At 28.2% G+C, this 13,886-nt stretch overlaps 4 protein-coding genes across 4 annotated transcripts; all 4 read left to right on the top strand.

Moving 5' to 3' along the window:
- Positions 1–1,736: 1,736 nt before the first annotated feature.
- Positions 1,737–3,225, top strand: MKS88_004999 (DnaJ protein; the record flags this gene model as incomplete). The annotated part of the gene is made up of 2 exons (XM_067218219.1): positions 1,737–1,902; positions 2,282–3,225. 2 exons carry the CDS (start codon positions 1,737–1,739, stop codon positions 3,223–3,225), a joined length of 1,110 nt encoding a protein of 369 aa, XP_067071375.1.
- A 1,817-nt stretch (positions 3,226–5,042) lies between these two features.
- Positions 5,043–5,933, top strand: MKS88_005000 (uncharacterized protein; the record flags this gene model as incomplete). Its single annotated transcript, XM_067218220.1, has 1 exon — positions 5,043–5,933. The coding sequence occupies one exon, from the start codon at positions 5,043–5,045 to the stop codon at positions 5,931–5,933; it is 891 nt and encodes a 296-aa protein (XP_067071376.1).
- Positions 5,934–7,247: 1,314 nt separating this feature from the next.
- On the top strand, positions 7,248–9,071 carry MKS88_005001 (ribosomal protein L21; the record flags this gene model as incomplete). Its single annotated transcript, XM_067218221.1, has 3 exons — positions 7,248–7,356; positions 7,452–7,504; positions 7,854–9,071. The coding sequence occupies 3 exons, from the start codon at positions 7,248–7,250 to the stop codon at positions 9,069–9,071; spliced, it is 1,380 nt and encodes a 459-aa protein (XP_067071377.1).
- Positions 9,072–12,329: 3,258 nt separating this feature from the next.
- MKS88_005002 (copper transporter) lies at positions 12,330–12,875 on the top strand (the record flags this gene model as incomplete). The annotated part of the gene is made up of 1 exon (XM_067218223.1): positions 12,330–12,875. The coding sequence occupies one exon, from the start codon at positions 12,330–12,332 to the stop codon at positions 12,873–12,875; it is 546 nt and encodes a 181-aa protein (XP_067071378.1).
- Between the last annotated feature and the right edge of the window lie 1,011 nt (positions 12,876–13,886).

Raw genomic sequence — 13,886 nt, forward strand, 5'->3', positions numbered from 1 at the left:
TGTATAGATTACATATCACTCGCATGTAAATGACCAATCAGTATACTACTTTCGGTTATTCATAAAAACAGGCATGCGATTTTCTTCCCGCTGCGCTTCAAACCTTTTGTATCAAACTAAAGTACGTACGTTCGTTCGTTTGCCCATATATTTTGCTTAACAACTTACTGAATATTAACCTCGTTGCCCCTTAACGAAATGCATATATTTCTATGTTCTTTTTTATTTCACTATTTTTTACGTAGATATCCAAACTTCCTGCCCTTTCATGCTTATGTACGTGTTATTATCACAAAGTATTTCTGATAGTGCAAATAGGTATATGTATATATATATCTATATATCTATATATATATATATATATATATATAACATAAAATGACTGTATTTTTCTTTTTTATTCCTCCTTTTCCTTATTTTTTTAAAGTCTCTTTTAATTTTGAGTTGTTCTCTTCCATATTATTTGTACTAATAACATGATTCATGCAGTTCTCTCAGTTGAATTGTACTTTTTGCAGTTCTACTATTTTGTTTTTCTTTTATCAAACCATAAATAAAATGTTTATCTTTTTTTTTTGTAAAATATACCGTATCTTCTGACAGGGAAGAAAAAAAAAAAAAAGAAAAAAAAAAAAGGAAAAAAAAAAAAAAACGGTCGTATTTATTTTTTTTCAAAACTTCATGTTGTTACAAAAAATGAAGTGTTATAATTTCATATCTATCTTTTTTCAAATTTTTTTTTTTTTTTTATTCTATAATTTGTTAAAAGTGTACATATTGACCTATCTATTACTAAAAGAATATTTTTCTTTTATTTATGTCATTTTTTTTTATGTTATTTAACGGGGTCCGTTTTTTTATATTTTTCTTAAGCCTGACCAAATAAAAGCATATGACCACGTACATATGTATATATATATATATATATATAATATATATATATATAATATATATATATAGTATTTATATATGTATAGTTGATAATTATACATTGAGAATAGTGTTATTTGTTTTGAAACACGAAGGAGCGAGGTTAAGTAAATGTGTACAATTGCTAACAGTTCCAAGATATGATATATATATATTTTTTTTAAGAGTACATTGAAAATGCACTTCTATGTGTATACAATATGAACACATATGAATATATATGCTCGTAGGTACATGCGTTAAACATGTACTGATAACATTTTACTCATTTATTTTGCATTCTTTTTATTTTTTTATTTCTTTTATTTTTATTTTTTTATTTCTTTTATTTTTATTTTTTTATTTCTTTTATTTTTATTTTTTTATTTCTTTTCTTTTTTTTTTTTTAAATTACTATTTTCACTGTTACATGTATATATATACGACAAATCCAAAAAAAGGAGAGGATTTTTCCTTTTTTTTCTGAACAAGTTCATAATAATTTAATGACTGTAGGGGCATAACACGAAAAAGCTCTTCGAATTTATGTAGTATTATAGGGGTTATTGTTATGTGCTACTTGTGTACATATATATATATATATATATATGTATGTGTACGTGTTTACATGTATATGTTCTGTTAATAAAATTACGAAAACGTTTCCCCAAAGGAGTATATTTTTGTTTATTTTGCTATTTCGTTATTTCTTTATTTTTTATTTTTTTATTTATTTATTTTTTTTTGTTGCATCTTTTAGAATTTGATGAATTCCTGTTCGTCGAAAGTAGTACTTAACTAGTGAAGGGAAAAATTAGTAGGCTAATATGAGGAAGATTACAACACGCAAAATTTACAATAATAGTAGTGGTAGTAGTTATAGCAGCAGTTGTAGCAGCAGTTGTTGCAGCAGTTGTAGCAGCAGTTGTAGCAGCAGTTGTAGCAGAAGATGTAGCAGCAGCTGTAGCAGAAGATGTAGCAGCAGCTGTGGAGGTAGTAGCAATTTTAATGATAATTAAGGGTACTACCTTTTTGTAATTACATGATTATGGTCAGGTAAATTCGCCTTCACAGTGTTACCACGTAATTTCCCCCTTTAAAAAAAAAAAAAAAAAAGGTAAATGAAATGTATAGCGTTAAATGCAGTATACACAACATGGCAAATACTACATTAGCATATATATTAATATATTAACTTGCTAAAATGTAATATGTATAAAGAAAAAAAAAAAAAAAATTATGCTTTTTTTTGCAATAATTCTGATGACTTTCATACCATTGTAATTTCGCATAAAATTTACAAGTATATATTATATATGAAAAAAATAACTCATCAAAATGGACTCATCATTTATTCCAAAAGAACTGGTAGGAAAAGACATTTACAAAATTTTGGGTCTTAGTATAAATGATGCGAATAAAGAAAATATAAAAAATATTATAAGAAAAAGTTATTTAAAATGTGCTTTAATTTTGCATCCTGATAAAAAAGAAATTAATTTTAAAGAAGAGGAAAAAGATATAGCATATGCGGAAAATTTTAACACATTAAAATGTGCTTATGAGTTTTTAATTAATGAAAAGTTAAGAAGAAAATATAATTTATATGTTCAGAAAAAATCAAAAAAGAGCACACCAGTTAATAATAATACAAGTTTAAATAGGTATTTAGATAAGAAAAAATTTGTAGCTTATCAGAATGAAAAATTAATATACAAAAAGAAACTAGAAGAGAGGGAAAAAGCTAGGGAAACTTCAATAAGAGCTGCTGCTACGTCTGCTTTCAACAATGAAAAAAGGAATGAAGAAAAAGAACAAAATTTGCAAAATGAAGCAAATTTAAAAAAAATAAAAAGACAGAATGAAAATTTTATAAAAAGAAATAACTGTTCTCAAAATCTCCAAAAAAATATTAAAAAATGTGCAACTGATAATGATGATAGGTTAATTGAAATTTATTTGGACAATTATGTAAATAACATTAATTTACTAAAACTTTATATAAAAAAAAAAAAAATTTTACACTTTTTTGTTAATTTTAATTTTCAAAAATATTATCTTAATTTAAATGACGAAGAAAAGAAAAATGAACGAAAAGTTGGGTACATCCTTTTTAGTCATCGCTTCGAAACCATTCAGGCATACTTATTCTACAAAAAATATAAAGACAAAATTAACGACAACTTTAAGTTAAAGTTACTAGTCCCTTGTAACGACTGTAAGGATTTGAACGATCCCAAAGTGCGCGAGTCGGAAAATATTGATAAGATGATGAACGAAATGATGGATGATCTGGACAAAATTTTTTCTTTATAACGCAGGAGTACAATCGTGTGCAAATTATGATGATTAGAAGAAAAAATGCTTCACTATTATGACAAATTAAGGTAAAAATGTGCTAAAATTATAACATGACCACAAAAATGCACCAATATTATGACATGGCAAGGTAAAAACGTAAAAATAGCACAGTATCGTATCAGTACGACAATATAGTAACATTGTAGTTATAATAATTTTTTTTTTTTTGTTTATGTTTGTGTGCGTTTAACGAAAATATGACTGTTTTAAAATACCCCATTATATGTGTAAAATTTAAACTTGGGCATTGAAAATGGCATATGGGCATATATATTCGTATACACAAATGTAAATGCACATACGTGTATATATTTATGTATATATATTTATATATTTTGTTTTTTCCATTTTTCCGTTACCATGTTTCTCCTTTTTGTTCGCAAATTTGTTATTTGTTACAACTGCGTAATGACTGCGCGCATTCTGAAATATTATCAATTTTGTACATTTCGTATATTTGTTCATTTTTGCATTATTCCTTCTTTGCATTATTCCATCTTTGCATTATTCCATCTTTGCATTATTCCATCTTTGCATTATTCCATCTTTGCATTTTTATGTTCTTTCCATATGTTTTATTTTCAATTTTTTCAATTTCCTGCTTAAATACACCTTTTCATAATTAACAGAAAAAAGCAGGGAATTTCTCATGTACCCAATGAGGACCAGATGATGGGCATAATTTTTTGCAATATTCAAAAAGAAGGAAAAAAAAAAAAAATATTAAAATAAAGAATTAACAACAGTTGAGTTAGAAATAATAAAGAAACATAGAAACACAACAGTTGTTATCGTTTGTCTAAATTTTCAAAATTGTTCATCTTTTTTAAAATATGCACAAATATGTATACAACTGCTGTATGTATATGCATTTATTCATTTTTTCCAATTTTTTTTTTTTTTTTTTTTGTCACTGTTATTATTAATTTTAATTATTCTTTTTATAAAACTTTTTTAAGTGCATTTGTAAGTTTTCATCATTTTACACAAGAGATGCAAAATGGAAAAATGGAAAAAAATAAAAATAAGAATAAGAATAAGGAAAAAACAGAACGCTCCGTAAAATTAACTGTGCTGCAATGATATACTGCACGGGAATTGCATTGTGCGGAATGTACTTAATATTGAAAAATGCGCAGTTCCAGTTTTTTAGTAATTATACCATTGTGATACTAAATTAGCGAATATTATGGTTAAAGTAAAAAAATTTATACCATGTGCATATATGGCGCGTTCTCTGTTCCTTGGTTTATTTTGAAAACATTCTGTCACAATGCAAGTGTAAAATAAAAATTTTACGTAGCGCTGACTGTTCCTTGTTTGTTTTCGTATGTTTTGTTAATTTTTCGTATGTTTTGTTAATTTTCCGTATGTTTTGTTAATTTTCCGTATGTTTTGTTAATTTTCCGTATGTTTTGTTAATTTTTCATATGATTTGTTAATTTTTCATATGATTTGTTAATTTTTCGCTTTTATTTTTATTTGCATTTTTGCGTTTTTATTCGTGTTTACGGCTGTTTCGCCCAGTGTTGATGCTTTTTTTTTTTTGTCCTTGCTAATTTTCATATTTTTGGCACATTTTCCCTTTGTATTATAATAAAATATAAAGTGAGTTATTACGCACGTAATCATAGGAATAAAAATTATTAAATCTATCTAAATTAACTACTCCATGCGTTGAGTTGTTACATTTGTTACAATGTAATGCTGTACCTTACTGATTTATTTTTACCCAGATATTTTACTTTGCCTACTCCAATTTCTCTTACACAATGAACTGCCTAAGTGAAGAGCGCCATTTTCAAAACATTGTCAAAAAATTAAAAAACTATAGCATATATGACGAAATAGACAAAAACAAACTGGACAAAAATATTATAAAAAAAATATCAATTTTATATGACTTGTTCAGGCATATAAATAAGGAACGAAATAGTAATACAACTGATTTTATATATACTAGTGATATAAAATATTCATTAAAACATGATGAGTTTGTACGTATAAGGTTTCATATTACCCCTATAGAAAGAAAAGGAATAAATTCCCTAGATGAAAATAATTATTCATATATTCAAAATTTAAACAATTTAGTAAGTAATATATATAATCCGTCAATTTATGACCAGTTCATAAAAAATCAAATAGAGGAAGACAAGGAGAAATTACAAATTATGATAAAATGTATTAACGAAATTGAATGTGCATATATTTATAAATACCGGAGTGATAACAATATCAAATTAACTTTTGATGTATTTTGTCATAATTTTTATGTTTTTCTTTCATATGATTATAAAAAAAAGTTAAGTATTAAAAATTTTAAAAATAAGTATAATCAAATAAAACAAGATAACGAGTTTGAATATTCTACCACTCAGAATATTATGCAGCTTAATTCAATCGGTCTGATTTTAAAAAATAATGACAACTCCTTTGAACAAGAGTATTTGGAAAAACTAAATCCATATATATTTGAGTCCGAGGCAATCATAAAAGAACTTCACTCAAAAAAGTATGCCCCCATAAAAAAGCTTGAACTGGAAAACAATTTTTTTATCAAAAATGATAATTATGAACAAGATATGCGCAGGTTGATCCAAGTGGAGAAAATAAAGAACGAGTACAGACGCTTAAAAAATAACATAAGAAAAAATTTTTGAAAAAAAAAAAAAAAAAAGGATATATAATTTTGCCTTCGTTGCACCATTATAAACAGAGGCGACCACGAAAGGGCGTGCAGACATACTTTACACAATTCGTCCTGAGAACATGCGCATACCTTCTATACATACATGTTAAACCCGTGTGCATACCCCCTCTATGCATACATGTTAAGCCCATGCGCATACCCCCTCTATACAAACATGTTAAGCCCATGCGCATACCCTTTATACATACTTGTTAAACCCGTGTGCATACCCCCTCTATACATACTTGTTAAGCCCGTGTGCATACCCCCTCTATACAAACATGTAATGTTGTGCACTCAACTTGCTCTGAATTTTATGACGACATAACATTTGGGCCTTCATTTTGAGAATTAATTTTCCCGTGCTCAGATTTAAATTAATTAAATTATGTCGACAAGAAAACAAATTAAAGTGTTAACTGGATAATACGTAATTACTATACTGCACATTTATTCATTACATTTTTACATGTACTGATTGTGCATTTTTTTAATTTGTTCCCAATGGTGTAATAGTGCTTTTTTTTTTTTTTTTTTTTTTGCAAAAAAGCCATAAAATTATAAAACTTCCAAAAAAATTTTTACTCTTCCCTGCCCTCACTCCCCCTCAAGCAATATATGATCTGCTCATAATTTGTTGCTAAAAATTTCGAGTAAGTTACGAAGAAAATGAATTCATGAAAGATTTATAAAGTTGCAAAGTCCCTCCATGTTATATGCCCTTTTCCCCATCCCAATTTGTGGCATTAGGCTGTGTTGTTTGTTCATATATAGCGCACTATTCACGCGTATGTATGTATGTAAATACATGTACAAATTATTTACGAGTAAACATACTTACTTGTACGCAAAAACTTGCCCTTTTTCTCAGTACACCTCTAGTATTGTGTGAAATTCCCTGCATTTTTTGTAGCCCCTTGCAGTGCAAATTTGGCGTACATTTTACGCGCCAACAAATTAAAAAATAAGTGCAAAAAAAAAAAAAAAAAAAAAAAAAATACAAATCGATAATCACTTAACCCATTTTGCACAACTCACATTGCATAACTAATTTACATATAGTATATAAAGTACGTAGTATATAAAGTACGTAGTATATAAAGTACGTAGTATATAAAGTACGTAGTATATAAAGTACGTAGTATATCATGTATGTAGTATATCATGTACGTAGTATGTCAAGCCCCATTTACTAGTCAAGTGTTCCTCAAACCAACTTACTAAGGCGCTCGTTCTTTTTTGAGAGAAGGAATATCCTATATTAATAAATGAAACCTTCTGCGATATGATACTAACAAGATTGGAGGAACAGATAAAATTTTTAAAAGTTCTCAGGTGCAAGTTCAGCTTATCGCTTGATGTTAGCGGTGTGCACACAACTACCCCTAATATAGGTATCGCTTTAATGCAAAAGGGAATATGAAATATTTTAAATTAACTGTTTTTGTATTTTTTATGAAACAAACTTTTCTTTTTTCCCCCATCTCAGTGAAGCGTTGTTTGACCTATTACCCGTGCAGAAGACAAGAGGGCCATAAAATTGTAAAAAAAAAAAAAAAAAAAAAAAAAAAAAATGTAATTTGAAAAGGTGAAACTGTAAGACTACACACTTTTTTTTTTTTTTTTTTCTTGTTGTTGTTGTTGTTGCTGTTGCTGTTGTTGTCCTTTTTTGATGTGTTCATAGAGTGGTGGTAGTTTGTTAAGCGGCAAAGGAGAACACAATATGACACAGACCTAAATTCTGAAGCAAATATTTAATTATGTGTGCAATGTTATTCATTTTTTTTTTTTTTTTTTTTTTTCGAGCTATATTGCATTGTTTGTTCCCTTTTTTTATTTCCATTTTTATTTTCTGTTTTTGTCCTTTTTCTTTTTAAATTTTTTATAATAGGAGCTGATGCTTGGTAAGCACAGGAAGAGACGAATAAACCCGCCCGTTTATCCAGTTCATCCGAACGAAGAAAAAAAAAAAAATCTTAATAATTTCATAACTTACAAAGATTTGAAAATAAGATGGAGGAATACGTCTAAAAATTATCGAAAGAAAGTAACCATAGCAAGGAAATGGAAAAATTTACATTGTATTATGCCTATGAATGTAAACTCATGCATATTCGTTTTACATAAAAATTTGCCACGTACTAGATATACACAAATAAAAAAAGAATATTGTCAGAAAGAGGAATGGTCAAATTCGGTACCATGTACAAATGAATATGTCGAAGTGAATGGTTATAGACAGAAAAAGGAGTACAACCTATGTTTGAATAAGAATGATGGAAAATGTGCGGAGGTAGTAGAGATGATAAATAATGAGGTAGGAACAACTAGTATTTTTCAACAAGACGACTACAACAGAAGCAGTTGTAGTAATAGCCAAAATAATGGAGTAAGAAGAGGAAGAAGGAAGGGGAAACATGCCATTCGAGGAAGACATATTGCGTTAAATGAAATAACACAATATGAATGCGAAAGGGAAGAAGATGATAATGAACTAAATTATTATGAAAAACCTCCGAAAGAACTAGAGCACATTATTAGTCGAGATAAGAAAGATTTATTTTGTATCTTCAAATCAAATTTTATAAATGAACACAAAGTAACAGTAGGAGATATTGTTCAAACAGAAAAGATGCATAGAAGGAAGGCAGGTGATGTTGTATATTTTGGTACGGTTCTCTTTGTGGGATCTAAAAATTTTTCAATCATTGGTAAACCAACAGTACCATACTGTAAAGTAAAAGCTACAATAGAACAGATAACTCTCAGTAAAGAAATTTTAAGTTTTCGTTATAAGAAAGTAAGAAGATCTAGTAGATTTTTACGAATAAGACATTGGATAACACTTTTAAAAATTGATGAAATAATTATTAACACATCAGGTAAAATAAAAGATGAAAGAATTAAACCTTTACAAATACTTGATTTATGGTCTAATAGATGGTTATATCAAAAAGAATTGAATTTTATTAAATTTGATGAAAATAATAATCCATTGGCAGAACAAATCTACAACTTAGTTGAACATCAACCCAATACTTTGCACAGGCGAGGACTCACTGACTGCTATCGGTTTTATCCTGATCCGCACGTTCCTCACTCGTACTGATACAAAACATTCGCTCTGTGCACACACAGTCCTAGCGTCGCGTGTGAATCCTCGTACCCTGTAAACTTTAGCCCTACGAGGGCTTCCTCCTTTTGTCCGCCATTTTGTAATCTTTTTTGTTTTATTTTGTTATCATTTTTGCTTTATTTTGTTATCATTTTTGCTTTATTTTGTTATCATTTTTGCTTTATTTTGTTATCATTTTTGCTTTATTTTGTTATCATTTTTGCTTTATTTTGTTATCATTTTTGCTTTATTTTGTTATCATTTTTGCTTTATTGTTTCATCATTTTTGCTTTATTGTTTCATCATTTTTGCTTTATTTTTTCATCATTTTTGCTTTATATTTTCTTCTCCCTTTTTCTATATATTTCTCTGAAAAAATCCGAAAATTTCAGCTCATCAGCGTATATACGTCCGCATACATGTACGCAAGTTTGCACGTATGTTCATTTATGTATATATGTAAATATACATACATGTGCACGAGGGAAGCTTTTGCTTATTCTCTCTTTTTTTCCTTTTTTTTTTTTTTTTTTTTTTTTTTTTTCACATACTACAAACCTTTTTTAACTATCCTCATCCCATGCTTATTAAATTAGCTACTAAAAAGGATATACGTTTTAATGTTGTAACACAATTATATACTAAAAGAGAAAAATACAGCATATCTTTAAAAAAATGAAAAAAAAAAAAATAAAAAAATAAATAAATTGAAATAAAATAAAATAATTTTTCATTATTCTGTTCTTTTCGAGGTGTTAAAAATTATTTTTTTTTTATTTTTAAAAAAATTACCATATAAGAGAAAAAAAAAAAAAAAAAAAAAAAAAAAAAAAAAGCGATTTGAAGGAGAGGGAAGCGAAGCAAAGCTAATTAAATCAAATTAAAACAAAACAAAACATAACAAAACATAACAAAACAAAACAAAACATAACAAAACAAAACAAAACATAACAAAACAAAACAAAACGTACCAGACCAAATCGAACCAAACCAAACCAAACACATTTATGTACAATATTACATATATACATACCTACATATGGTATGCGTAGATATCCTATAACGCTTACGCGCCTTGACTTATACCATATAATGGGGGTTAAGTTCGAAATCTTTCGATTTTTTAAATTAAATTACTACGCATTTTATGTAAAGAAAGAAAAAGTTTATACCTTTTTGCACACAACTGTAGCATATTCCCTAGTGGGGCTTAGCATATACCTAGGTACTACTTAAACTGTCTTCACATTTTGTATCTGTACTATTAAAAATGTATTCGCATGATATGAACAAGTGCCTTTTTTGAGCATCTCCTTGAGCATGTTGCATACCTACATCTGTTGGCACGCGTATATAGTATGTGCGTACATGCGTACGCATACATATACATATATATGAACGTGGGTATGTGGACCTGTCTACATATAAGCGTAGGTATGCGCACTCTTTACGTTGTTGAAAGGGTGCATGTGTATTTTCCTTTATTCATTCGTTTATTCTGTTTGTTTATTTTATTTTTTTCCTTTTTTCCCTTTTTAGGGTACTCCTTTTTCCACATGTGGAATGACGCAGTACATTACTCGTACAAGCACTACATAAGAAAAGAGGTAAGCACAAAAAAATAAAAATAAAAATAAAAATAACAATAACAATAATGGAAATAAATACAGTAACAGTAACGACAGGAACAATAATAAGGATAATAATTGTAGTAATAATGAAAAGACGCAAACGAATAAGTGAAACAACGAATAGCTTAAGCAATCGTTTCGTTTGCCTGTGCTATTGTAAAGAAACAAATATGCACAACGAGTATATTTTTTCTTTTGCATGTATCTCTGCTTTTTTTAAAGTAGAAAATAATTGCATTTTTGTTTTACTTTCTTTTTTAACAAAAGCGCAAATGTCTCTCAATACTTCATCATCGTTTGAGCTTTGCTTTGTCATATTTCCAACCTTTTGCCATAATATTTCGCTTTGTTATTCTCATTTATGATATATATATTTTTTTTTTTTTTTTCTAAAGAAGCAACGAAAAGAACTGTACGAAAAAATTAGAAGTGCCAGGGAAAGGGGCTTAATACCCAAGAGTCAAGTTGGCTACCCTAGTTAGCAATAAAATAAAAAAAAAAAAAAAAATTAAAAAAAAATAAATAAATAAAATAAAGAAATAAAGAAATAAAGAAATAAAGAAAAAAATAAATAATAATATATAACATAGCGTGGAGTAACACAGCATTATAAAACAATCACCTGCAGTTACTTTGGCACACCGGTCGAATTAACATGCCTTTTGCACAACCACATCATCTGGACAGTGGACCAACCAAATGAGTAGGCGAAATTTGTGAAAGGAACATTAATGAGCAAAATAGGTGCGACATTTTCCCCGTTGCATATAGTGCTGTAATTTAAAAAAAAAAAAATTTTGCTGAAATTTTTTTGAGTAAACAGTGCGTACAGCACGAAAGGATAGGGGGGGGTATATATAACCCTTACACAGTTAAAATGCGATACGGAAGTTTAAGAAGACAACAAGCTTAAGAAGATAACCTGCTTAAGAGGATAAACGTTTAAGAAGATAACCAGCTTAAGAGGATAAAAGTTTAAGAAGATAACCAGATTAAGAGGATAAAAGTTTAAGAAGATAACCAGATTAAGAGGATAAAAGTTTAAGAAGATAACCAGATTAAGAGGATAAAAGTTTAAGAAGATAACCAGATTAAGAGGATAAAAGTTTAAGAAGATAACCAGATTAAGAGGATAAAAGTTTAAGAAGATAACCAGATTAAGAGGATAAAAGTTTAAGAAGATAACCAGATTAAGAGGATAAAAGTTTAAGAAGATAACAAGATTAAGAGGATAAAAGTTTAAGAAGATAACCAGATTAAGAGGATAAAAGTTTAAGAAGATAACCAGATTAAGAGGATAAAAGTTTAAGAAGATAACCAGATTAAGAGGATAAAAGTTTAAGAAGATAACCAGATTAAGAGGATAAAAGTTTAAGAAGATAACCAGATTAAGAGGATAAAAGTTTAAGAAGATAACCAGATTAAGAGGATAAAAGTTTAAGAAGATAACCAGATTAAGAGGATAAAAGTTTAAGAAGATAACCAGCTTAAGAGGATAAAAGTTTAAGAAGATAACAAGCCAGGAGATTAAGTCAACGAGTTAAGCAAAAATAAGCCAACGAGTTAAGATAATAAGCAGACAAGTCAAGCTAATAAATCAACGAGTTCAGGTAACAAGCCTATGAGTGGAGTTACGTTGGGGGGATGCAAGGGGCAGTTCAGCATATCCGGAAAAACACAGAGTGAAACATCATACAGCGTAATACCTACGTATATTTTAATTTTCCTCCATGCTATATTTAATGTTCATATAGTTAGTAGCAGTTGTTATCACAAAAGAGGTAAAGATGGTGTTGACCCACTTCCAATGTACTTTTCAAATGACACAAACATAATATTCTTATTTGACTATTTTCGAATTAGATGTATGTATGAATTTATTTTTTGTAATATCATGTGTTTCTTATTAGGTTTTTTATCTATATATATTAAAGCAGTAAAAAGAAATACATTTAAAAAATATCCGAACGATTTAAAAGAAAATTTACTGTTCGTAAAAAATATTCCAGTTGATCATAGACTTACTTTTGGTATGATATCTTTTATAAATTATGCCGTTGATTATTTATTAATGCTCCTCGTCATGACTTTCAACTTGTTTATATTCCTTAGTACCATGGTGGGCATAGCTGTTGGTTATTTCTTTTGTGGGCATTTGCTAGTGTAAGGCGGCGGAAACGAGAGGATCAAAAAAGATGGGGTGAAAATGAAAAAAAAAAATGAGAAGAAAAGAAAAAATAGGAACAAAAAAGTGGAACATAAGAACAAAAAAAAGGTATAACAACATCATTATGGTCTACCACCCAGATGATGTTGTTTCCTTCTACTGAGTAATATTATGTAGTGGGAGAAGCTATACCCCTTATTTCTTCAAAAAAAAAAAAAAAAAAATATGCATAAATAGTATCATATTCGTGTTATGCGCATTTAATTACACGTCAGGTGCATACATCTACTGTGCTCACAGCAATTAGGTAAAATTTTAAGAGTTATATGTTTGTATATGCAAATAACTATTCAATATGCATGTAAAAATTTTCCAATTTTTATGACGTGTGCAGAGTGTTCATTTGATGAAATGGTACATTGCATATATGTGCATATTTTACGCCATCCAATTTTTCATTATATTTTTTCATTTAATTTTAATTTTGCTTCAATTTTATCTTTATTTTATTTTTATTTTTATTTTATTTTATTTTTATTTTATTTTTATTTTTTTGCCCTATTTTATAACTTTTGTAAAAGAATACTTTCGCACAATCCTTTAACGATACGCTAAAGTAAAAAGTGCAAAAAAAAAAAAAAAAAAAAAAATTGAAACGTTTAGGCGAATTTAGTGTATGTTTGCAGCAACTTTTTAAAAAGAAAAAAAAAAAAAATAAAATAAACAGACGATAACACAAACGAGCGCATAAAGGAAAAATCTGTTTTATTATTCTTCTGAATCTCTAAGGTATTAGAGGTATTTTCTTATTTTAGCAAAAATGTAAAGGTCTTCATTTCTCATTCAGCGCGCAGCAAGTAAAAAGTATTTTCACCTGAACAGGTACAGGTAAAAATTTATTCATTCCTATGTGTGGCTTTTTTTTTTTTGTTTTTTTCTTTCCTTCTTTCATGTAAATTCTTTATCGTCGTTGCATATTTGTGCAACAAAAAAATTTGTAATTATATAAGT

This window comes from Plasmodium brasilianum, chromosome 13 (genome assembly GCF_023973825.1).
Source record: "Plasmodium brasilianum strain Bolivian I chromosome 13, whole genome shotgun sequence".
NCBI lineage: Eukaryota > Apicomplexa > Aconoidasida > Haemosporida > Plasmodiidae > Plasmodium > Plasmodium brasilianum.